Here is a 25,218-nt window from a genome sequence, read left to right as displayed (position 1 = left end):
TTGTGCCAACTGCTATCTTAGGTGAGACACATTTTCTTTTCCCATTGCTGTTGATTATTTATTCTTACTTCAATGTCAAAGAGAATTACAGTACATTACATTCATAAGATGGCTGCTTGGAGACTTAACTGTGAGGACAAAAAAAAAAAAAGCACAGACTTTTTTTTTCCATTTTTGGTTTTGGTTGGCTCTTTTACTAAAGATGGCTTCCTCACCTTCATACCTGCCTGCTGCTTCTCTCCCTCCTCCTCCTCTTCCTCCTTCTCCTCCTCCTCCTCCTCCCCCCCCCCTCTTCCTCCTTCCTCCCCCTACCCCGTCAAACAAGGGGGGGGGGGGCTCTCCTTTCCTCTCCTCTCCTGGGCTGAGGCTGGCTTCACTCCATCCCATCCGCATTGCGTGTCGTGCGTGTGATGTCACATACGTGTTTGACCTCTCATATGCATGGACAGACATGTGGACTGGATGTGGGGGAGTGTCGAAGGGGGGCACGGCGGGGGGAAGTTTTGGGGGTGGAAGGGGGGGGGGGGCGGCGGCGGCGGCAGTTTGCCCCAGCGCCAAGGCCTGTATAGTGTGCTGAAGCCATAGCAGCTGCACTGAGACACAAACACAAAATCAGAGTGTGAGGGAGACAGAAAAAGAAAGAGGTCTCTCTCTCTCTAAGCCCCCGCCCCTCAACCCCTCACCAAAAAATTTCCAAAAACGGGTTGCGTTCGGTCTAAACATGTAAAGTCTAGCATTAGCTGTGCTGCCCTCCCTCCCTCCCCTCTCTCTCCTCACTACGCATTTAACTCCCCTCCCTCCCTCCAAAACAACAACCTTTTCTATTATTCTTTTTAATGTCGCTCCCCCTGCCTTTGGCTAACTGCTAGTGACCTACTTGTTTTTGTTTTGGTTTTGCCAGTGTTTATTCATCCTGTTCAGTGATAAAATAGAATTATAAAAAAGCATTTTGTTCTTCTGTTAATTATTACTGGCCTTTGTTGAATATGCAGAGCAGCCCAAAGTGCAGCATCTTATATGAGCAGATGCTTTCCTACCAGCGGAGCACATAATGTTGCTACTAAGTGGGGCACTAGAACCGTAATAATTTAATACTCAAGGCCAAGAAGAAAGATGCAATAAGCAACTCTACCCCAGCTTCACCACGAGCACCATAACTTCATTTTTACGTACACAACTTACAGTTAGGGCGTATTTTCTTTCTTTTCTTTTACTTTTTTTATTTTTCCACATTAGTGTAACTTGAAGCAGTGTCTTTCATCATTGCGGTCGTGACAGCTGCTTATGTTAGTTCCACATTTAATAAAGCATGAAACAATTAACATGAAATTACAGCAGCCAGAAAAGGTTACATGCTTTCAGTTGTGACACATTCAGTCACAGCATTGTCTCATCAGTTGAGGTTAATGATCAAAACTGATTAGATCATAGCGGATTGTTAATGTTTTTTGATTTCATAGCGCATTTCTTTTTCTTTTTTTGTTTAAAAAGAAGGCATAAAAACAGGTGTCACCACTAGCACATGTAAATATAATTATAGCAATTAGAGGAAGAAATTCAAAATGTCAGAATACTCAAAAAATAATTGGCATCATTAGAATGTGCAAGTTACAGATCGGAAACAATTAGCGCTTGTTCCAAAGACGGCCAGTATTTCACCATTACTTTCCCCCTTGAAATCCATGACTTCCTTGTTTTTTTTTTTTTTTGTTCTTTTACTTTTGTCTTGCACTGTTGAAATTGCCCCATCCATCCACTCAACATCCCCCCCCCCCCCTCCCCTTGACTAGGCTTTCTACCGAGGCAGTTTGGACTAGGGAAGGCATGTGATCTTGCCTTTTAATAGCGTAGCTCTAAAACACTACACTACTGTGACAGGTTCTCATGCTGTATTGTTGCTTATCCCCTCTCTCCTCTCTCTTCTCCTCTCTCTTTCTTTACATACGTAACCTCTTATGTATCTGCTATCTAAAAAGTGCCCATTAATGGTAAGTTTTCCCAAGTGGGCCCTGGGTTGGGGGGAAAAGGAGGTGGTGTTTTACTCAGAAAGCGAGCCGAAAGTGAGAGGCTGCTTCTGACATGGACATTACGACATTTTATTGCATGACCAGTGGACATGTTAGCATTTCACCACCCTCCGTCCGTACCGTGCCACCAAGCCGCCACCATTAGCCTAGCATGGTCAAAATACGTGCAGTGCCCCATGGCAGCATCACCCCATGCATTCTCCTCCCATCTCCGCTTCCCTCCTGGGTTGTTTTCTTTCTTTCTTTCTTTCTTTCTTTCTTTCTTTCTTTCTTTCTTTTTGTTTTTATTTTGAACTTTATTTTTTTTAGGTTTAAATAATTTTTCTTTTCATTTTTTGGTGGGGGGAAGAATGGGTGGCAGGGGTCAAATTCACGCTGTGTCTGTGTGATGCTTCCGACGGTGCCTGCTGCAACATGCTCACTGTGGCCCACCACACCCCCTCACATCCTCCTCCTCCTCCTCCTCCTCCTCCTCCATGTTTATGGACACCCTCCATCGTCCGCTGGCTCCCCACAGCATCTGTGCCTCATGTCTGCCACTGACTGGATTACAGTATGAAAGAGCTGGAGTGGACTCTGACTCGCAAATATGAGCTGCAGCCCAACTCGGCATATTGTATTGCCAGTGAACAACAACAATAAAAAAAAAAGGAAAAAGAAAAAGAAAAGTAAACTTGTTGTTTTACAGCATCTTCATGTGAATTTTCTTTTATGACCGCTCTATACTGTTTCTTGCAGTTGAGGGCTCACTGGTGCTTTTTATTTTGACAGTAGCCATATTAAACACTTGTAGTGTACAGTAAGAGCCTCATATTGAAATGGCTATAATATACTTTTGTACAGGACAGTAGGCCTGTGATGTCGAACACTTTCCAGCCACACACTGAGGCAGATGGACCTGAACCTTCTCACCACATGACTCATCATATTACTCAATGATGTTGTGTTGTTATGACCATCCATAACAAACAGATTACTAGCTGAGAGTTGTTTGTCAATCTGGAGGGTGGTGACATAATGCTCAACAGTAAATGAGGTAATGGTGCCATCTGTTAATGGAGACGGTCTCAAAGTGAGATATGGACCGGTGTGTGTACATAGAAAGATTGACAACGCCAAGAGAGCTTATCTCGGGCCTTACATGACAATAGAGTCATAAAACACCACTGACATTTACTGCTTGGAGCATTATGTCACCAGTACATGTCTTATAACATGTCTACTAATATTAAAGCCATGCGAGGTGAGCTCCTGCCTCTCCATCCTGACCTGCTCTGGCCTGTCCCTGTGTTTTCTTGTCCCCCCCCCCCCCCCCCCCCTCCCACACCTTCGCAGACGAGAGCCAGAACATGGGCAGCGACACCAGCAGCCTGGTGCAGTCGCACACTCACTCCCTCCGGAAGCGCGAGCCGGTGGACGTGCCGTACCAGACGGGTCAGCTGCACCCGGCCATCCGCGTGGCCGACCTCCTCCAGCACATCACCCAGATGAAGTGCGCCGAGGGATACGGCTTCAAGGAGGAGTACGAGGTAGGACGCAACCCCCGAGTTGTCCCCCCCCCCCCCCCGAAGCTATAAAGGTTGGAAACACAAATAAAGCCCGGTGATAGACTCGTCGTAACGTCTCCATGGAGATTCTTTAGTGGAGATGTTTATCAGTCTTAATACGAGGCTTCATCTGTGTTGCTTTCTCTGTCTCTGTATCTCTCTCTCTTTCTCTTCTTCTCTTTATTTCTCTCTCTCTCTCTCTCTCTCTCTCTCTCTCTCTCTGTTTTGCACCGCACAGCAGAACTGTTTTGTTTCTCCCCAGATGCACTTTTATGATAAATTGTTAATGTAGCCCGTCTCAGTGTGTTTACGGTGTGATTCGTTTTGTTGTTCATCTGTTCCATGTTGTTTGCAGCGACTGTGCATTTTCACGTCCTTGTGTGTGTGTGTGTGTGTGTGTGTGTTTGTGTGTTTGTGTGTGTGTGTGTGTCAAATGCTGTTGCCCCAGTTCCCCTCTGAATCTCAGCCATAGACTAAAAAAGAAAAAGGGCCTCCTCCTCCAAAAAGGTGTGAGGAGCAGCTATAGCTCCATGTTAGTCCACCACACCCTCCCACTTTCCCTCCTTTGTCTGAATCAAGTCCGATAAAGCAACCGGCGATGGCAGCCCACTTGCTCTCCCAGGACTGTTGTCACACAACAGCATCCATAATCTGACACCGTGCCTCATGCTGACACCAAAACAAAAGACCCCCCCACCACCACCACCTCCTGCCCCAATAGAGCATCACTCTCATTTCCTCTCATTAAGTGTGGGGGAGGCTGGCAGGGGTTTGGCGGCTCTCCAGCCCCTCCTCGCCGCCCGTCCCTCAGCACCACACCACACCAGACAGCTCCGTCTCACCCCCCCAAAGCCAGGTTGCAACAGAGTGGCTTCAAGCTATACTTTCTAAACCCTTCTTTTTTTTTTTTAGATGTCTTACCTCTATCGCTTCAGTTTCGTCTGTCTCACATCACACTGACCCTTTCCACTGATCGTACTGCCTCTTTTTTTTACTCTCATATCTTCTGTCCATCTTTATCAGCTCTCCCCATCCTCGCCTTCTCTCTTTTTAACTTGCATCAGATCTCTCTCCACCTTCCTCTCCACTTACATCCTTTACCTCTCTTGTGTCCTCGCTCCCTCCCTTGCTTTTTTTTCTTTCTTCTGCAGCTTACTTATCCACACATCCCCGCATCCCCTCCGTTGCTTTCCTTTTTCCTGCCCTTCATCTCCCTTCCTCCCTGCTTAGTTTTACTATGTGTGGGCCAGATTTATCAGTAATTAACTCCCCACTTTCCCCCTCATGACTGCAGAATTAAATAATGCAGCCTCCACATTGCTACCTGTAGCATCAGATCATTGAAGGGCTGGAGTGCTTTGGGCTGCCCTCCAGGCCTAATCCATTATGGATAAAGGTGTTTTGGGTTCACGCGGCCCGAACGTATAACAGTCAATCAAGAGGAAGCAACGCCATGACGAACCATTGGCCTCTCTGTCCCTTTACCCTGCTGTCACCGAGCTGTCTACAGCCTGCTGCAAAGAAAAAAAAAAGCCCTGTGGGATCTTTAGAGTTTATAATGGAGCTCATTCTCTCTTGGCTAGAGCGATTCATTTGTATGTTGTGTTTCCCTGCTGTCTTTTCTACATCAATCTGTCCTGAGGTTAATGCCCTTTTTAACCTTTTTTATTTTTGATGATAAGATTGGAGCCTCGTGCACCTCTAAACCTGTTGACTTACACTGTACTATATCTCTCTCTGACCCATGCTTCTTGTTATTCTGTACGTTAACTTTGGATCAGATAAACGAGGTAAGCCAATACTTTTGGTTATTTATGAGTTTTCTTTTTCTTTTTTCCCTTCTTCTTCTTAGACTTGTAGATGATATCACAAACCTGACAGATTGATGGTGCTTGTTGGCTGTTTTTTTAATTTTTTTTTTTTATAGGGCCCTGTGGGATTAAAACATCTCACACATATATGATCACACCTGAAAAGGGCATTTACCAACAGAAGCTATGTGCAGTAAAACTGTTTGACAGTGTTCAGATGATGAAATGTGTGAAATGTGTGTGTCTATGAAGTCTTTTTTTTTCTCTCAATCAGGAACGGTGAGATCCATAAATGCTCCGAGACTTTGCTCAGATGTTGCTTTACAAAGCTTTTCAAAAAGCATACCTACATTACAAATGTAAAAACTTGTGGATTTGGGGGAAATAATGACTCGAAACCAGCAAATTATGACGCTCAACTCAACAGATGAGGAGCAGCCAAACCAACCAGTTTGGACTATACTGTAGCTTTGATAGTGGTGATTGGTTAACTGGAAAAACCCAATTCACATTTTGCAAACTCAACGATGTGTATAGTTTTTAAAAAGCTTTATGAAGCCATGTTTGATACAAAGATATTTTTGCATGTCCAAAGTCTTTTGCACATTGACGCACAGTTTGATTGAGCAAATAGGAAACAGAAAACAACTTTCAACTGCATTGAAAATGTATTGTTGTCATTGTGTTTGTTTTAATGTGAGGAGGGGGCCACTGTGACAGCCCTGAATATCTTAATGGTCCAACTAACAAATGAACACTAGTCAGTTTGAATGAGTCTCCTTATTATCTCACTCACCGGAGGAATAATTGATTCATAAGAAACACCACACCGCACCTTTTTTTGTATTCTCTTTTTTTATTAACTTTTCCACGTTGTGCTCTGTTTTCGCCTTATGTAGCGTTTTTTTCCCCATATGCAGAGCAAAGCAATGTGCTTTACACTCCCAGTAAGTAGTCACGGACAAAGAAACGGCAATGCAGACAAACTGTGCTGGGACTGAAGTACAGCAGGTAGCCTGTAATTAAAAACGCACTAAGTTGGATCGGGGCCAATGGGAATAATTTGAGGATGGTGAAAAACTACCTGCAGATGCAACGAAGTGAAAAACACCTCGTAGACCTTCACCACATTTTTTTTTTTTTTTTACACACACACACACCCGTTGTTTCTCTATCACTATCTGGTGAATTTCATGTAGCCAATTATTCCCAGTGTGGGTGTGTTAGTTAGCCCTCAAATTTAAAACCATCATATAATTCCTGTCTCTGTGGATACAAACTACTTCATCGCCGTGATTATATTCCCCCCCCCCCCCCCCCCCTTGAGTTTAGCTGTTTCAAACAGCTGGAGGAATGAGACTGTAGCATCTGAGACAGGCAGGGTCACTCAGTCTAAAAGAGAACGATTATAAAGTTGCCAGGTAACGCCTTTCAGCTTGAAGATGATTTGTCTTCGGATGCTTAATACCAGACCTGTATCCTTCAGAGTGACAGGGAGAACGACATTGGCCCGTGCATTTACTCAAGACATACTGCCACAGGAGGAGAGGCTTATGTAATCTGTCTCTGAGACATGCTTCCATCTTCACTTTGGAGGGGATGGGACGTATTTTTAGCATATTAAAGCTGTTTCTCAGTGAAATCACTAATCCTTAGGACTTAATACAGGAATATGTCCTTGTGTGGTGTCTGAAAGGCCTTTATTTGCGAGACAAATGGCCCGCTGCCTGCCACGCCGCTGAGATGAATGAAACCATCAAGTCCTAGAGCAGTGATGATTGAAGACAGTGCATCCAGCTCCCTCAGACTGGCTAATCACACTAAAAGAACCCTCCAAACAATCTGTTTAACCTTCGATAAATGCTCCCAGATCTTTATTCTGCCTCCTGATGCATCTGCTGACTTCTCAAATGTGCATTATCTGACTGTATATTTAAAAACAAAAAGAAAAAAAACAGAACAATAACATGTTTTTTGTCCAGACTAGTCTACTTGGAGCCAAAAAACCAACCCCAACCCCAGTCGCCCATCCGCCCGCCCCTGCCAAACAGCGGTGGACTGGCAGTGGAGATGTATTTTTGATAATTTGGCTTAATTGTGCCTGGTGTGCCATCAGAATGGAAATCTCCCCAGCGAGAGATGATAAATATTTCATGAGGGTAATCTGAGCGGAGCAGTTTTGATCTGTAGACGATGAGCTGGCTTTATTTTTTTTTCCCAGCGACGAGCTGATTGAGTCCTTCAGATGAGCCAGACAGTCAGTCAGACAGACAGACAGACAGACTCAGAGCGGTGGCTCGTAGGGGCTGAGGTTTGAGCGTGACTCCCGCCGCCTCTGCCCTAATGGCACTCGCTGTTTGACACACAGCTTCCCCGGGATCCACCGCCCTCCCTGTGTTTCATGTCTAATAACTATGTGAATATCTCTCTCTCTCTGTGCGTACGTCTTCCTTTCTGTTGCAATGATCCCTTCATTTTTTTTTTTTTTTTTTTGGAGCTGGAAGAGGAAGACTGTGTTCTTTAGCCTGGTTATCATTTTACAGTACTCACACATGACACCATATTTCACCCCCCTCCTCCTCTCTCTTCTGTTTTCTTCTGTCTTTTCAGAGCTTTTTTGAAGGACAGTCAGCGCCATGGGACTCTGCCAGCAAGGATGAGAACCGCATGAAGAACCGATATGGGAATATTATTGCATGTGTGTACAAAGCACCTCCTCAGCGCTCATGAATTTTTGTGTGCCGTTCCCATTCTTCTGGCTGATTTATTGGCCAGTCTTGTGACTGGATAACTATAAGCTGCTCAAACAGAGTTTTATTATCAGCCAACGAGAGCAGCTTTGACCTTTCCAATCTACTTTTATATTCATCTTCCCGCAGTGTCTTTCTCAGTTATGAGAAATGAGCTGTGCGGCATATGGCACATAACATGTAGCCTCAGCAGTGTTTGTGAAAATGTAAAAATTTGATTTCACAATTAATGCATACAGTATTACTATACTAATCCAAACCTGATGGAAGTTTCTCAATTAATGCTGATTGGAAATGTCATTTCAGCTCTCTTCAACTTACATCGCTGCTGTCACTTTAAAACGTTGAAAAATCAACTTTCAGTGATTACTTATCGGCTTTAAAGGCGTGTTATGTAGCTTTAGGAAACAGATTTGGGTTTGAAATAGTGTTAGGTCTGCATTGGTCCATGTCCATATTTATTGTGCATGTGGTGCAGTTTATTATAATGCATTTGAGTTATGCTCACACATTTATAATTACAACTTAATTACAATTTTATTGGTCTTCATTTGATTTGGTGCAGATCATCAAGGTTTTAAACTGACAGCAGCCTCATTGTGTTTGTTGCTCCTACTCAGTCACATGATGGCAGCCATGTTGCTTTTCCTCAGCTCCACCTATAATAGCAACCACAGTTTGGTCGTTCCCCCAAATCGTCCATGGCCACTTTCCCTCCCTTTGCTGTCATGTTTTTTTTTTTTTTTTTACTGTCTGTCTCTCTGTCCCTCGCCCCCTTCACTTCTCCTGATGCCCTCGTTAATATGATTAATTCAATGCTGGTTTCTTCCTCTCTGCCTCTCTTCCAGATGATCACTCCCGTGTCAGGCTGCAGGCCCTGGAGGGGGAACAGAGCTCCGATTACATTAATGCAAATTACGTTGATGTAAGTACACACACCAGCCAGCGCCACCGACGCAAAGGTCACTGCGCTTCCTCTCAGGGAGAGAGAGGGCGCTGGTGCCGCCATCACGGGGGAGCCTAAGGGAGCACGCATCCCCTGCTGCCTGCCCATCACAAGCACACACATGCACGCACAGACAGGGACACACACACACACAGTGCCTTTATATTCAACTTTAGAGGGCTGTTGTACCAGTCTATTCATTGGATATATTAAGAGGAATAAAGATCAGAGGCTGACAGCGCTGGGTGAGAGAAAAGGCGAACCAGCACACAGGGGGAAACTGAGGTTATAGTTTGGGATTTTGCTTTGAACAACAGCACGGACACATTTTGAGAACCAAAAATGAGAAGAAAAAAGGGGGGGAGAAGTGTCACGGATGATTAATTAGCAGAGTTATAACGATGGGTGAAAACTGAAACACGAACACAAGACACACAAAGAGAACACAATATGTTGCTTTGAACATCACAGAAACAAAGAACAAACACAGACAGAGCAGTTCAAAATCACGAGAACAGCCATTACAACTGATCTGCTGCTTTATTGTGTTATCATCAATCTTTGATAAATTTGTGTCTTATCAAATAGAATTCAACAACTCCTCATACCTAAAACAAATAAAACCGATAGATAAACAGACTCGACGGTCGCAGTATGAGGTTCCTCTGACCCTACGACTCCATGTTGAACCAGGTTTTTGTGAAGTTTAGGGAACTTAAATCACTTCGTTGAGGCGTTGGAAGAGTTGTGGTCCTGGTTTAACAACACCACGAGGAACTTGCGATGCAAACTGTGATCTCTGGTGACAAAGACAGACTATTTGTGCGCCCAGCTGTCCTCCCACTTCTCCTTCCTCAGATGTCTTGCTGCACAATAACAAAGTCCCGCTACTACTCCCTCAGACTCAGCCTCTTGCAGCGGTTCGGTAGTTCCTGGTGAGAAAAATGTAAACACGGGTCATTTTAAACATTTCAACAAACAGTGTTGTCATTTTTCCCCGGCGACGGCGAGGGCACTCCGTAAAATAGATTGCGGAGTGAGGATGTGCGTATCGGCATCACTTCTGCCTCACATCTATATCAGGCAGCTGCCTTCTCCTCCAACTGCAAAACCTCTTCAGCCGAGCAGTGAATCAAACCAGATGCAGCAGTTTATCTCTCCCGTATGGAGATTTAGTTATCCTCCTTACCACGGGAGGCTACTTGCAGCACGGCTTCTTACATGCACGTCAGTGACACAGCATGCCTTTACAGTAAGTAAAAGTCGTTAAAAAGTGGCGTGAGACAAGCCTCCCCTTTGAAAACAGATCTAACTCACTTAGCTCAGACAATATGGAACCTCCTGATCTGACCTGATTTGCTGTTAATAGCAGTGTTAGTAGCAGGATGTGACCAATCGCAGCAGCTCATTGGCCTCTTTGAACAGATGCTTCCACTCCATGTGTAATGGGCTGGTGATGTACCTGACTCCCTAAGTGGTTTTCTTGCTTAGGAGAGAACTCTCACTCTCCCGTCTCCCATCTTCTCCCCCCCCCAACCCCCCCTCCTACCACCCCGCCCCTCTAATGTGGTAATTTGTAATCTCTTGTTACGCCTTCAAACATAAATTCATAATGCAAGGTGTGCCACAGCAAATGCAGGGGGCTTAAATTATTTACCTTTCCTACTATTCAGTTTATGGTCCATTATGCTGCGAAAAGGGATGCTGCGGAGGAGACTCTCACAATAAAGAGCGCCCCATTATAAGATAAGAATATACGCATATTAAAGAGGATGGAGGAAGAAAAAAAAAAAAAAAAGGATTTGCACTGCTCTACCGGCTTCATTGGGAAAAGTACTTAGTAGAAATGCAGGCAGATGGGTAATGATGTTTTTGCTCTTCAGAAAGCCTTTTAACCCATCTAAAAGCTTGTCCTGCCCAATAAACTCTTATGTGTAGAACATTTCCCACAGTGTTTGTTATTGTACTCTATTATACTGCCGACTATTTCGAGTCATGTATGAGTAAGCAGAGGCAGCTGGGTGTGTTTTCTGCTCTCCTCAGCTGATTGAGTATTTTCATAAACATTTGGGAGGCGAGGAAACATGGCGTAATGGCCTGTTCCCTTTGTGTGCGCAAAAAAAATGTTTGCTGAGCGTTGTGTGTGTCATGTAGCGAGGTAATGCACGAAAATCAAGTCACTCACGCACCCGCTCCCCCCCTCTCCCTAGCCCCCATGTCTCACGCTCATGCTCGTTTACACCTAATTTGCATCAGGCAGTTATGCTTCATTGATAATGTAAAACCCATCCAGATTACGTGTTTTATCAACATGATGAGGAAACGCGTTTTATTTGTTTTCCTTTTTAAATAGCCGGTCCCGGCCACGAGGTCTCGGGTCTTGGTTTTATATTCCAAACACACAACACACAGGACGCAGAACACACACCTCGGTCCTGCTCTTTCTCCACCCAACCATCACCTCCTCTGGTGAGATTAATCCAACCTGGAGCCCTGCGGCAAAACTGAGCCCCCGCTGACTCGCTGCTTCTGGTTTATTTGGTTAAACACAGTTTTATTGAGTGATGTGCAGCATGTAAATTCTGACCCACAGAACCTCAACAGCAGTGTTTTCATGTATTTATTTATTTAGCTCACTTGGGTTGCAGCCCCTTTAAACAAATCTGTGTTTACTAGAAAACCTCTTGTCGCAGATTTTGACCTGGAGATTTGATGATTCAACCTAAGATAGATTTGTCTGTTCTATTTACAGGAAAATATTTTTAAAAAGTAGATAAAAGTCAGAAGAATTAAACAGAAATGCAAGCATTTTATTTTATTAGACCTTAAACTGATCATGGGATTTATCTTGGGAACCATTGCGACTCAAGATGGAAGACAATAAGCCAAGACCCACACTAAGGCCCTTTGCAGTTCATAGTGTGCTTGTTATGCTAATTGTAATACATTAAAACTAGATTTTTTTATACATTTATTACCCCTTGAGATGAACCATCTCGTTTTCAAAGAGGTTCTTCACCAAACAAGATCGCACAGATCTGCCCTGAAGGTTATTGGGCCTCAGGGAAGTTGCTCGTGTTGCCATGTTAGTAATCTGGCCTTAATCTTCTGAATGACTTCAATGTAGCACCGTGAAACGATCAAACATCGGCAGCAAAGATGGTGGAGACAGGCACCACTTATTTGTTTTCTTGTAAATGTATCCGGGAAGGCAAATAAGTGCTATATAAATTAATTTTCCAGGTGATGAGGTTGGCACACCACACTCAACAGAAGTGGGCTGTCTAATGATATTCAAACTGAAAATACAAATTCGTGCCCACGGGCGCAAAAACTTCACACTGCATATTTTAGACATTCAACATCCCACTGTTACTGGAAAGAATGAATGTAAATGATAATTGTAATAACCAATGCAGCGAATTACAAAGAGCAGAACACATATTTGATTCTCCTTTAGTAATTTACACATCCCTGGAAACAAATCTCGTTCAATTAATAATCCCAACACTGACATTTCTGCATTTATCTCTGTTCTCTCGTACATAATGTAACACGCTTAGAAAAAAAAGAGCCATAAGTCAGTTTATAGTACGCTCTACTCACCTGACAGTCACTGTCAGGGCCCTTGCTTCCTCTCTAATCCGACGCCGTACTGGGCCTCCACTTTACTTGACAGAACATACATGAAAGCACAAACAAATCTCCTCCTCAGTCCAGAGATAAAGAAGTCATTAAAAATGGAGGACAGCTGAATAGCTGAAGGAGCCCTGTGGATGAGAGAGAGTGAGTGAGGAAAATATCCTTTGTGTCTTTCTCCCCTTCATTGGAGGAGCGTTAATCACAGTCCAAGTTAAATTGAATATGAGTGAGATAAGCAGAGCAGCAGGGGTGGGTGTGGGGAGATGGGGTGGTGGTGGTGGGGGGGGCGGACAATCAAGAAGAGGCAGGGCCGGGGAAGAGCCTTTAAGTCCTAATGTTTTGTTTCCTGCCTCATATCTCTGGAGAGAAGACAAGGAATTGCACAAATAAAAACTTGAAGGGATTAGAGTAATCCGTGAGACTAGGGGCCTGTTGTGAAGATCAGTGCTGTTAGTTGTATCTTGGGGATTATCAACACTTTGGCTGCTCACTCCAGAGGTGCGCTGCATGTAGAGAGAGTGTGCGTGATGGAGAGTGTTTATGCATCCAGCATCCAGCAGCATCCATCACAAGCTCTTAGTTGTGCAATTTTTTTTTTTTTTTTTTTTTTTTTTGCTTTTTCCCCTCACCAGAGTCAGATATGTTTTGAAAAAAAAAAAAAAAAAAAAAAGGAATGGGTGTACAGCAGCAGGCAGACAGCTGGCAGGCCGACTGTGCACAGTATTTGTGTTTTAGCGAGAAACATTTCTCACAGGGATCCCATACAGTTCAGATCTGCTGTGCTAAGTGACACAAAGTGTGTTCAAAATCATCAAAGTCATACATGTGTGTGTGTGTTTTTTGAGATAAATGACCTCTGGCGAACTGACACTCACGTTCTCTTGTTGTTTTCTTTTTGTCTTCTGTTCTCAGGGCTACCACCGGCCGAACCACTACATCGCCACTCAAGGTGAGAGAGAGAGGGGAAAAAAAAGTTTTCTAAGTGAAAATATGCAAAGGCGCTCTGGGTTTGAATGTGTGGGGGAGAATTTAAGGTTGTTGTGCTTGTTTGTACGGTGGTGGAGGTGGTGGAGGTGGTGGGGGGGGCGGGGAGGAGTGGGGGAGTGGATGTGTGCAGGTGTTCACGAATATCTCTCTGAACATCCCCATCGTTGTTTACATACGCTCTTGCAAACTACTCTTTGATGCTCAGTCAAGTGTGTGTTCAGGGGAAAGCTGTTGCCGCTCGGTGCGCACACACACACACACACAAACACACACAACAAACACACACACCTCTGAGCAAGCACAGCAGCATGTTGTCTCTCTCTCTCTCTCTCTTCTCTCCGTCTCTTCCCCTCTTTCCCTCCATCGGCAGTGTGGGAGCGATTAATCAGGCAGTCTGGGAGAAAGCTGAATAAATAAATGGATTAGCTGACATGTACAGGCACATTTTGTCACTGTGTTAATCTGGCCGGCAGATTCGCAGGGAAGAGGAGCACTTACCATGACCCCAGAGGTTAAGTCTGATTGATGGTTAATTGTTATGAATTTTGCGTCGAGGGCCTCGCTCCCCCCACCTTCACACACAAGAGGCCTGCTTGCTGCACGCATGGAGATTTTGCGTAGCCTACCACTTTAGAAAAAATAAAAAAATAAATAAAAAACCAGTGAAGGGGGAAAAAAAAAAAAAAAAAAGGAAGAGGCGTTTTTGCGAAGAGGCCTTAATGGATTCACAATCTGCTTTGGCGGAGCTGGGAGTTGCATAATTACCTGTTTATTAGTGCATTGCTTCTCTTCCTCAGTGTCTCAATTAAAACAACCCTCTGTTTGCTCTTACTTCAGAAAGAGACGGCATACCAATCAGGCGGCGTGGCGGCCCGCTCGGTTTGTCTGTCTGCTCTGCTCGTATGCGCGGTGGCACCTGCTGTACGCTGACCACCGAGTCAAACACTCAAAACGAAGCCGTCTGTCAAGTGCCGGCTCGCTCTCCTGCGGGGCCGTCGGTTCACGAAAACAAGCGGCTCCAGCGCCGAGAGGATTTCAGATGGATTATTATGAGTCCTACAACCGTCCTACAGTCATTAAGGGGCGGCGTATATTTCATTTAAAAACATGCTTATGGAGTTTAGCAGTCAAAGAAACACCGCAAACAGAAACCCTCTCCGAGATGAAAAGCTCAAGAAGCCAAACGTGTTTCCGTTCAAGTTAATTAGACCCTGCTTCCTCATTGAGCTTGCATAATAAGTCCTCATTTTTCCATTGACTGTATCGTAAGCGCGATAAGGCTTTTTTTTCACTGCGTTGACTAGAGCCATCCAGTGCGAAGGAGTTGGAGGCATGTGTGTGTGTGTGTGTGTGTATGGAAACATCTGTATTCTCCAGGAGAGCAGGCCCCTTTTATAATTCATCATCAGCTCCGGCAGACTGACAGGAAGGAAGGCTCAGTCTGCTGACACCGAGGCAAAGAGCAGCCAGAGATGATAGGAAAGCCAGACACAGACCTGTCTCTCTCAGTCAGACAAACTGCATACTGTAGCACCTGAAAAGAGCACCTGGGCATTGGCACCGATGCCTGGAAATGGGGGGGGTGGAGGGTAGTCTGTTCTCTCTCTCTCTCCCCACAGTAAAGTTTTTCAGAGAGTGACACTTTCCACTCAAGTCCGCCGGGACCGGCAGGAGCTCGGGAAAGTGATGAGGCCCCGCAATAGTGCTGGATAAGCTAAAAAATCGCTGTCATAAATTGGCTGTGGAGGTGGTTGAGGGTGCGCTTAATATGACAGACGTGTGGGATAACGTTGTCCCCCGTTCTCTTATGCTATAAACTACAATGGCGCTCATTAGCTGGGGCTTTATTGACGAGTCCCTTTGCTCCGTCAAGGTGACAATGGCAGGTAGAACAGCTGTCACTCCATAAAAGCCTCATCACCCAAGCTATGCTCGTCATTATGTAGGTCATTCTCTCATCCAGGACTCTTTTTTTTTTTTTTTTTTTTGCTGCAGCACTACAACAACAGACTCCCAGTGATGCACCGACACCAACAGCAGCTCGCCTACTTAGCAGATTGAGTGCATGCATGCGGCGCTGCCCTCCAATAGTTAGCCGCTTTTTGCCTCTGTCCATTTCCATGTCCCGCGGATCGTTTTTTTTTTTTTTTTTTTTAAATACCGATCAGACATGAGCTTCTTCTTCCTGGTGGAGACTGTGAATTGCACTGAAGTAGCGGGGCACAAACGGCTCTGATAAGTGCCTGCATCCTCCCGGTGATGTGGAAAATATTCATGATGCAGGAAGGGGTTCAATTTCATCAAGCTCGAGCCCCTCCAGCCGTCTCTGCTCTTCCCTCCCTCCCTCCCTCCCCTCCTTCACAAGCAGCAAATGTCACCAGCAGCGCAAAAGTTTTATTATTTACAGGTTAACATCAGCAGCGTAGAGAGTATAGGGGGGGGTGGCGGGAGAGGGTTGGCAGATAGAAAGAGAGAGAGAGAGCAAATCAATGATAAGTGAGTGTACATTATGCCAAAGTCTGCTCCATGTAATATTAATGGGCAAGAGGGGATCGTATCCCGTGTTTGCCTGTGAGTGTGTACGCACGAGCGTTCATCAGGAGCGCTGCGGCGTGTGTATACCTGGCTGGGGGATTTCTACAGCTGTCACACTCCTCGCTGCTTAACGGAGGAACAGGCCCGGTCCCAAAACACAGAGTCGGCTGCAGCAGCATTAGCTCTGTGACAGCTGGAAGTGAAGCTCCTACTGGTGTTCCTCCTCTCTGAAGTGACTCCTCCAAACTTCTCCAACTCGGCTCCACGGCGCACATCGTACTCTCTCCTCGTAGCTCCCTCCAATAACCTGTGGCTCGAGTCCTTGACACTATGAGCTGACACCCAGCAAGGACTCTTTTTATAAGACAATGACTTTGTTGTTAACCAATACATGTGTTCTTAAAGGGATAGTTCAACATTTTTGGCAGATTCGCCCATTGTCATAGTCCCTATAGTCATAGCAGTAGGTTCATTACCTTTAATTATCGGTGCATGTTGTTTTGAGATCCGCGGGGCAGAGATGTGAGCTACTCAGCGAACACAATGGAGGTGAACGGTACTGGTCCCCTGTCCCTCATCAAATACACAATCCAACAACTCCAAAACGCTCTTGTTGAGAAATTGTGACCTGCACATTCACCACGCTATGAAATAATCATGTAACATTACAAGACGGAGTTGTTGTCGAGTGATCTCAAAAGCACAAGTAGTTCCAAGTATTTGCTTCATGTGTCGTAACGTTCTGTTATTGTCTCATAGTGTGGTGAATGTGCAGGTCACAACTTGTCCACCAGAGCATTTTGGAGTTGTTGGATTGTGTATTTGATGAGTTTGATGAGGGACAGGGGACCTGTACCATTCACCTCCATTGTGTTCACTGAGCAGCTCACGTCTCTGCCCCGCAGATCTCAAAACAACATGCACAGATAATTAAAGGTAATGAACCAACTCCTATGACAATAGGGATTATGGCAATAGGAGAATTTGCCAAAATGTTGAACTATGCCTATAAAACTTACATTATATCATCATCATCATATACCAGAACATAGCCACCAATGAAAGTTTGAACAGTGAGGGTTTCATGCGTCACAACCTTAAGCAACCATTTGTGTTATTTTGCAGGAAGGGTTAGCAAAAGAAACCCAAAAACCTTGTCAGTACAAAGAGCCAGACTTTGCATCAGCACAACCACTTACACTGCTTCAGTCGTTGCCAGTAGGAAGGTAACAAGCTCGAGAAAAAGAAAAAAATAACTAAAACCACTGGGATCAGATCAGGGACGGATCATGATCACAGTTTAAAAAAAAACACTCAAACTTCAATGAGAGCAGCAGTCTCCAAGTTACACACTTCTTTCCACCCAACCATCTGGTTTTGTGGCACTACCACAACATTTTAGCGTCTGCTGATAGAAAGAAAAGATGATAAAGATAAAAGAAGATAAAAATGCAGATTGTTTCAAGAGTCTAACAATCAATCAATTCTCTGTTTCTATGCTGCTTTCATGCATTCTTGCAGTTTTAAAAATATAATCAATAATGATCACAAAGGACTGATCAGTGTCAGTTTGCGGCATCAACTTCGGTGCAAACATCCAGACCAAAATTCATCTAAAATTGAGCTTTCTGAAGATTGGTAAAAGATTTGTAGAAATCCAAAACAACGAGACGTGGAAGTGATAAAACCTCCCTCTGCCACAAAGACTATTGTTTATCATTCATTCTTCCTTTTGAGCGCTATCAAGTTCAGCGCAGCCCGAGCACCTCCTCCTCACCTATTCTCCAGCTCCGCATGCATATGGAAACATAAATTGGCCGGCTGAAGCCTTGGCGAGCGTCTCCCATTGGACGATTTACCATATAATGCCAAGTGTTATTGTGTTACTGAAGTCCTACACACCAGCTGTCCTGCTTCTCAGTCTTCCTTCTCTCAAACTTCTCAGCAGTGTGTATCCTCCCTCGGGGACAAGTGTAGGAGGCAGCAGAGTGGGCGGCTCAATCAGGTTGGGTAGTTACTGGAGAGAATGGAAGAAGTGACTGGAATTGGAGATTGAGGTCCTGCAGTTAAAATCAAGACGAACCACCACATGCATAGCAGAGGAAGCGAGGGGAATACAAATGGAAGATATTGAGGAGTTTTGTTCCAAATTTCTAGCTATCCAATTGGGAAGTCAGCAGAAGTTCATTTCTCAATTTTTCACAAATGCAACTATTATACTCTGCAAAATGTTCTTGTTTCCCGAGGAGAGACGCACGAACAGGCTGGCAACAGAAACATGATTGTACAAATGATGGCTCATTTTGAATCTTTTTTTTTTTTTTTTTCTTGCCAAAAAAAAAAAAAAGTCTCCTGAATTTCATTGTGCAGTTTGTGACAAATAGAAGTGATTTTAAACTCTTGTCACATGAGGCTGTATTTGAACACAATTAGAGGCAAGACAGACAAGAGCTGTTTATGCATCACAGAGAGCGGATCAAACAGGGCTTGATCAATCAACTGAGTAAAATGTTGATGACACTTCCCTGATGCCCTGAGGGAAATTAGGTTGTTGCAGAAGACACAAACCAATAAAGAGCACAAACAAGGGATTCAGAGGTTGATGCAACTGGTGTCTACTTGTTTCTTCTATAACTTCTTCTATAAACAAATACATTAATTTTAGATGGAATATGGATATGGAGAGATCAGACATCTATTTGAAAACAAAATGTTTTTCCTTTCCACGAAGCGAGCGACGCCACAAACACAAGAAATTAACGATTTTAGAAAATAGATGTAGAATTAGTTTTGGCAGAAAAGGTTTTGAGGGAGCTCTCATCTGAGCAGCAACAAAGACTCTGCTGCAGAACTAATCCTCCTTAATGAAGGTGCATGAATCTCAGCTAAACCAACAATGCTAAAGTGAAGCAGTAAGAAAACAGGTTGGTGTTGCCGAAGGAGATGCAACAGTAAACAGCACTGCATGGCTATGATTGGATACCTTGAACCAGGCATGTTGAACAGTCGAACCTCAGTGCTTTATTTCTCAGGTCAATAGAAACATTGATTGACTAGAGTCGTTTCTTTTCTTAAATATGTTTCTTTTAAATTGACTCTCTTTTGGTCAGTTTGGTATTTGCAAAACTAAGATTTCAAGGCAAATAATCCCTGATTGTCCTTTGATTTGACAATGAACCCTCTGATGGCCGAGCCATTGGTTTGTAAGGCGGCTGCCACAAGCTGTGACTGTCTGATAGTGTTGTTTTGAGACTGCATTGTCTCAGAATCGACAAAATTTGTACTTGGCCTTGTCTCGGTCGAGCTGGACTTTTTTCTCAAAGACCAGTCAAGACCACAGCTGCAGTGACATCTTCTTTTTTAACTGCAGATGTCTCTCTGTCACTAGCTCACTTTGATTTATGTAATGTAATTCAATACAAATGTTTATGCTTGTGTAACCATCTGAAAAACTTGGTTGCACCAGTGTCAAAGTGGGAGGAAACTTCAGCTGTGTTCTTCTGTTCAATCCAAAGTTTTTTTCAGTTAAATGTGGTTTGGATTTTATATGAAATTTTCTTTTCCTTTTAGTTGAGCAATAATGTAAATATCAAGCCAGATGATTATTATCAGTACAGGCACTGAATACAGTAATGGTCTTGATTCTTGAATATGGTCTCACATTGGTTTGGTTTTGTTCTTGGACTTGGTATCACCCCCCTTAGGTCTTGGTTTAGATGGGTTACATGGTCTTGACCACAACACTACTGACTGAGTGAGGGCTCTTTGAATCCTTCTGCCCTGCTCTAGTCGTGAGGATACATACACATATTCCACAATAACCACTATTCAGCTTTGTGCTAAAGGTAGAATAACAAAATACTATGATTACAACACGTCTAGTTCAGTGTCTGCTGCAAAGTTTGTCGCTCTCTGTGTGTTTGTTTCCACCACCTCTCAACTGTCCACTATCACACAGAAACAGGAATGCTTGAAAAAAAAAAAAAAAAAAGCAAAATGTTTTTTTATATCAGTGTTGAGTCGGACATGAAGGCGACCAGGTGTTGGCTCTGGCGCTGTGACTGTTGTGACACGACCTGTTTTTTTTAACAGACCTGAAAGTCCTAAGGCTTATTCAATTCACCAAATATATAAATGAAAAGTAAGACAAACACTAATGGTTTGTGTCTGTGCCATGTTGTGTCGCCAGCTTGTGTCTGTGTCTGTGTGTGTTGTGCATAAATTGTCATGTCTCCAGGTAATTCGGGGCCAACGCAGGAAAATGCACAACTGCCACGATTTGCATTTACTAATTAATTTGTCAGAGGCAATTTTTTTTTTCCCCCACTTGGTGCTTGATTAAAACTAATATTAATAATTTTAATTAACCAGAATAATAATTAAATTCTCATCAATCCACAATTATTGCTCAGTGAAGTTTTAAATATTAGAGGCATTGAACGGCTCTCTGCTCATTTATTTCGATGTTCACCAGACACATTCGGGTCCGGTTCGGTGGAAAGGTTGGTGTTGAACAGATGAGGTGTAGTGGTAATTACTTTGAGCTCTGTCACACATACACACACTCACTCACTCACACTCACACTCACACTCACACATGAAGGCGTTGGCTTTAGCCTTATCTTGAAATTTGTGATTAATTTGTACTCTCTTGTTTCTGTCTGTTTTTAAGCTTTCTGCTGTGGACTAAGCACTTTGCGATGAACCGGTTGTAGAGAAAGTTCTATAAATAAATCTGACTTGACGTGTTTTTCAGCTCCTCGATCCGAGGAGCGAAAAATGGAGGAGAAAATACTCTATAAACTGCATTGTTGCTGTAGGACTGTAATACCTCCAAATCCCCCGTGTTTATATTGTGTATGAGTTGATCTGACAGTCGCTCTGCCTCCGAAAACACAGACAGAAGCTTTATTGGCGTGATGCGATGATGAAAAAGCATGTTGCTACAGCACGCACATGGACAGAGTAAAGTAGATTAAGAAGAATGTGGTGATGAATATCACACTGAATTAAACAGATACATTCACTCATACAAATCAGAAATAAATATGTTGAGACAGATGCAGAATTAGAGGAAGAGCGATGGAAATCATTATTGTGCGTTACAGTGTTTAAAATGAATCTATTACATCCACTGTCCCGATGTAATGCAGATCTTTTCACAATCTGAGTTACATGTAAATGCCCACTGACATTCGATATACAGTAATGAAAAGTAGTTAACAGTATCTCAAAGGAATTTTAAATCGAAAGCAACTGGACTTGGTTATTTGTCTAGGAAGACGTTTCACCTCACATTTTTTTGCTCCAAGTGCCAACGACAGTCGTTTGAGTGACTGTCTTTGGTGGAAAGTTGGTTTCGACTTCGTTAGTGCCCTATTGTGTTATAACGACAGTCGTTGGAGTCACTTGCCACTTGTCAACAGTTGTTTTTCTTTTAGAGACTAGATTGTTGAATCTCCTGGGAAGGGATGAAAGGGCAGCATTGTAAATTGGAGATAGGTGGTGTCTGAGACCCCCTCCCCTGTTGAGGGATGGTTTCTCTACTTTTACATAGATGGCTTCTTTTACTCCTCTTTCAAACCACCTGTCCTCTCTGTCTAGGATGTGAACATTGCCGTCCTTTTCAATTTAAAATTCCTTTGAGATACTATGACCTGGACAAATGAGAATATGCACAGGCCTAGTTAAAAGTACTTTTGTGAGCAGTTGAGCAGCTGTTTTTGCCATGAGGGTTGAACTGGTGATATTTCAGATACAATAACAAACTTGCAGCTTCCTGGCCCCTTGAAGTTCCCTTGTGTCTTAACATTGGGGCACAAAGCCAGGTCTAGAACCACAGGCCTCACCGCCATCAAACACCTTTGTGATCATGAACTGCAACGCCAACTCTTTGAGTTCGCCAAACATCAGCGTCCGAATATCACTGATGCTCTCGGGGCTCAGTCCCAAGACTCCCAAAACTTTGTGAACAAAATCTCTGCAAAGAAGTGGTGGCTGTTATGGCAGCAAACACCAGTGCTTTATGCACAGCTCCACTACTTCCTGAACTTAAACCAGCTCCTTTATTTCCTGTCTTACATTATTGGACAAACTGATTAATCCAGGTGTGTCTGACCTCACAACAATGGCCAGACACACCTGGATTAATCAGTTTGTCCAATAATGTAAGACAGGAAATAAAGGAGCTGGTTTAAGTTCGGGAAGTAGTGGAGCTGTGCATAAAGCCTTTTTTTAATTTGGTCGTCCACATACTTTTGGCCACACTAGTTGATGTATTATTAATAACAATGGTAAATATTTAAGTTGCTCTTTGCAGCACATGAAATGTTACTTTTCATAGATTTAATACAAACTGACACCAGAGACTTTTCAGATAAACTATAAAATGCAACAGTGTGAAATAAAACAACACGTGTGATATGTATTGATCGATGGTATTGATAGAACAGAGTCTTTTTTCCTCTCTTGGTCCTTGGTGCTACAATTCAAGAATAACTTTTGTTTGACACCCTCATCCAGGTGCTGTGCTCTGCTTGATGGAGTATAACAATAAACGCTTTAAATATATGTAATGAATGTAACGTAATGAATCCTGAAAACTTAATGTCCAGATTTATTACGAGGCTCCGCCGACAAAAACGTTGAAAGAAGGTGTTAAATGTTAAAGGGAAGCCGTGCCTGGCTTTATGACGAGCAGTTATATATTCTCCTGACAGTTTCTGCCTGATGAACGGTTTCATCAGGAGACGTTTGAATGTGCGGCTCGTCTCTGAAATTTTTAAGAGTAAAAAAATTCACTCTCTCTGTCTCTCTCTCTGTCTCTCGAAGGCCCCATGCAGGAGACGGTGTTTGACTTCTGGAGGATGGTGTGGCAGGAGAACACGGCAGCCATCGTCATGGTGACCAACCTGGTGGAAGTGGGCAGGGTGGGTATGAAATCCGCGTCGACTGTAACGGCAGATCCCAAATAAGATTACCTTGCCCCCGAGTCGTCGAATGGCGGTCTGATTGTATCTCAAGGCAAACGGAGCCATCTTTTCTTTTTTTTTTTCATCTTTGAACATCAGCAGTGCCCAGATGTTTTTGTGTGCGTGTGTGTGTATATCTCTGTGTGTGTGTGTGTGTGTGTTCTGGCTTAGTGAGGCGTGGGTCTCGCGTGCCGCCAGCTCTTTTTTCCATCTATCTGATCAGTGAGAAGTGAGAAGAAACTGATTGATGGCCTTCATTACCAGAGAGGCATCCAGGCGACTGACTACTGTTTCATCTGAGTGGCTCTATAACAGGAGATTATACCGCGCTGTAGCCGCCAGCTCCTACCAGGCTCCTCTGAGCAGAAACATCTCTTAATATTGTCCTCATTGGACAAAGGGGGACTGTTATTGAGTGGTGTGGCCGGTTCATAATGTTCAAACTAATGGCAGAGCCTTGACTTTCTTTTCTTTTCTTTTCTTTTCTGCACACTACAGCATGTGGCCTAACTCTGGGAGCGAAGAAGAAAAAAAAAAGATCCCACAGCCCTACTTCAGTCCTAATTTGTTCCACTTAACTCACACTGTAGTTCCTCCTGGTTAGGTTATAATCAAGAGAAAATGGAGGTCTTAACATACAGTGTAATGCTTTGACTGCCAGGGGATTTTTCTCTAAGAATTTTAAACACATTCACACTGAAAGCCCTTTAAACACAGGCACACCTTGATTTCGCTGATGTGCATTTTTTCTTTTTTTTTTTGGGAGAGGCTTAAATGTAGCAGAGCTGATAATGATTCATGGGCCCCATCTCTAGGTACCTCATTAGGCCGTTCCTCTACAGTAGCTGAGCTCTAGCCCGCCCCGCCCCACACCTTCTCCACACCTGCTTAGCTGCGGTGCCGTCCTCGGCGGGCCCCCGGCCCCCAAACCGTCTGTTATATGATCCTTGTCCAATGGCGGGCGGTAGGCACAGTTGGTCACAGTGGCGGCGGCTCCACAGAGGGCCCCATAAAATCACTCCGCCATATCACAGTGGGCCATCTGCTCGGCACAGTTGCTGATGAACTCTGGGAAATCCTGGCGCACACACACACACACACACACACACACATATACATACGCATAGACACACACATACATAGACACACACATAGAGAGACTCTGTCCTGCTGGTTTCACACACGGGGGCGGCGCTCGGCACACTTTGATGTATGAGAGATTTGGTTTAGAAGGTGGTGGTGCTGCTGATGTGTGTGATGAGGTGATGCTACGTCGGCTTCTTCTCCATACTCTTCTTTTTTTTATTCATTTGACAGGCAAAAGTACATACAATGAGAAATAAGGACTTTTTCCTTTTTCAAAAACAACAACCACTTATTCCCTCCCACCCCCAACCCCTCCCAGTCCTACAAAATGTTGTTACAGATCAGTAATAACACACATCCTTCCTTCTTACCGTAAACAGACAAGCGAATATAAAAGTACACAGACAATTAAAGAGAGAATAAAAATAAATAAATAAAGAATAAAAAAGACACAACAAAACAAAAATGAGAAGTAATTTCAATGGATTGAGATGAGGCAAGGACTAAAAAGAAATATAGTCAAAAGTCAATTGTCAGAGGTGAACATTTCATTTGTCCTGTAGTGTCTTTAATTTAGCTATGTTCTTCTCCATACTACTTCTACTATCCATACTGTAGGAGAGAGTGAGTTCAAGAGCTGTGAACACACAGTCGCACACTGAGCAAAAGAACATCTGTGTATATGCTGGAATAATTTAGCCCAAAGGCTAATTCCCCCTCCGATCCCCCTCCGATCCCCCTCCGATCCCCCTCCGATCCCCCCGATCCCCCCCACCACCACCAAACCAGGCGCCTGATTCAGAGTGATCTAATAAGGTAATGGCTTTTGCCTAATTCAATCTGGCTGGAAGCGGACGGTGGATTTGTGATTGTCATCGGGGATTAGTCATCGGGGGTGTCAGAGAGAGGGACCTGA

The 25,218-nt window shown here is 43.8% G+C and overlaps 1 protein-coding gene across 1 annotated transcript in view; it reads left to right on the top strand.

The window, feature by feature from the left end:
• Nucleotides 1–25,218, top strand: part of LOC311000849 (receptor-type tyrosine-protein phosphatase mu) — a gene marked incomplete at its 5' end in the record, with an annotated part of 166,989 nt that overhangs the window by 124,883 nt on the left and 16,888 nt on the right. The window contains 5 exons of the mRNA XM_083991711.1: nt 3,363–3,556; nt 7,996–8,083; nt 8,984–9,060; nt 13,636–13,672; nt 23,077–23,174. Coding sequence (XP_083847837.1) covers nt 3,363–3,556; nt 7,996–8,083; nt 8,984–9,060; nt 13,636–13,672; nt 23,077–23,174 — 494 coding nt within the window. The remainder of the gene's footprint in view (nt 1–3,362; nt 3,557–7,995; nt 8,084–8,983; nt 9,061–13,635; nt 13,673–23,076; nt 23,175–25,218) is intronic.

The sequence above is a fragment of the Trachurus trachurus genome (genome assembly GCF_905171665.1).
Source record: "Trachurus trachurus genome assembly, chromosome: 17".
Lineage (NCBI taxonomy): Eukaryota > Metazoa > Chordata > Actinopteri > Carangiformes > Carangidae > Trachurus > Trachurus trachurus.
This window is presented reverse-complemented; position numbering and strand designations above follow the sequence as displayed.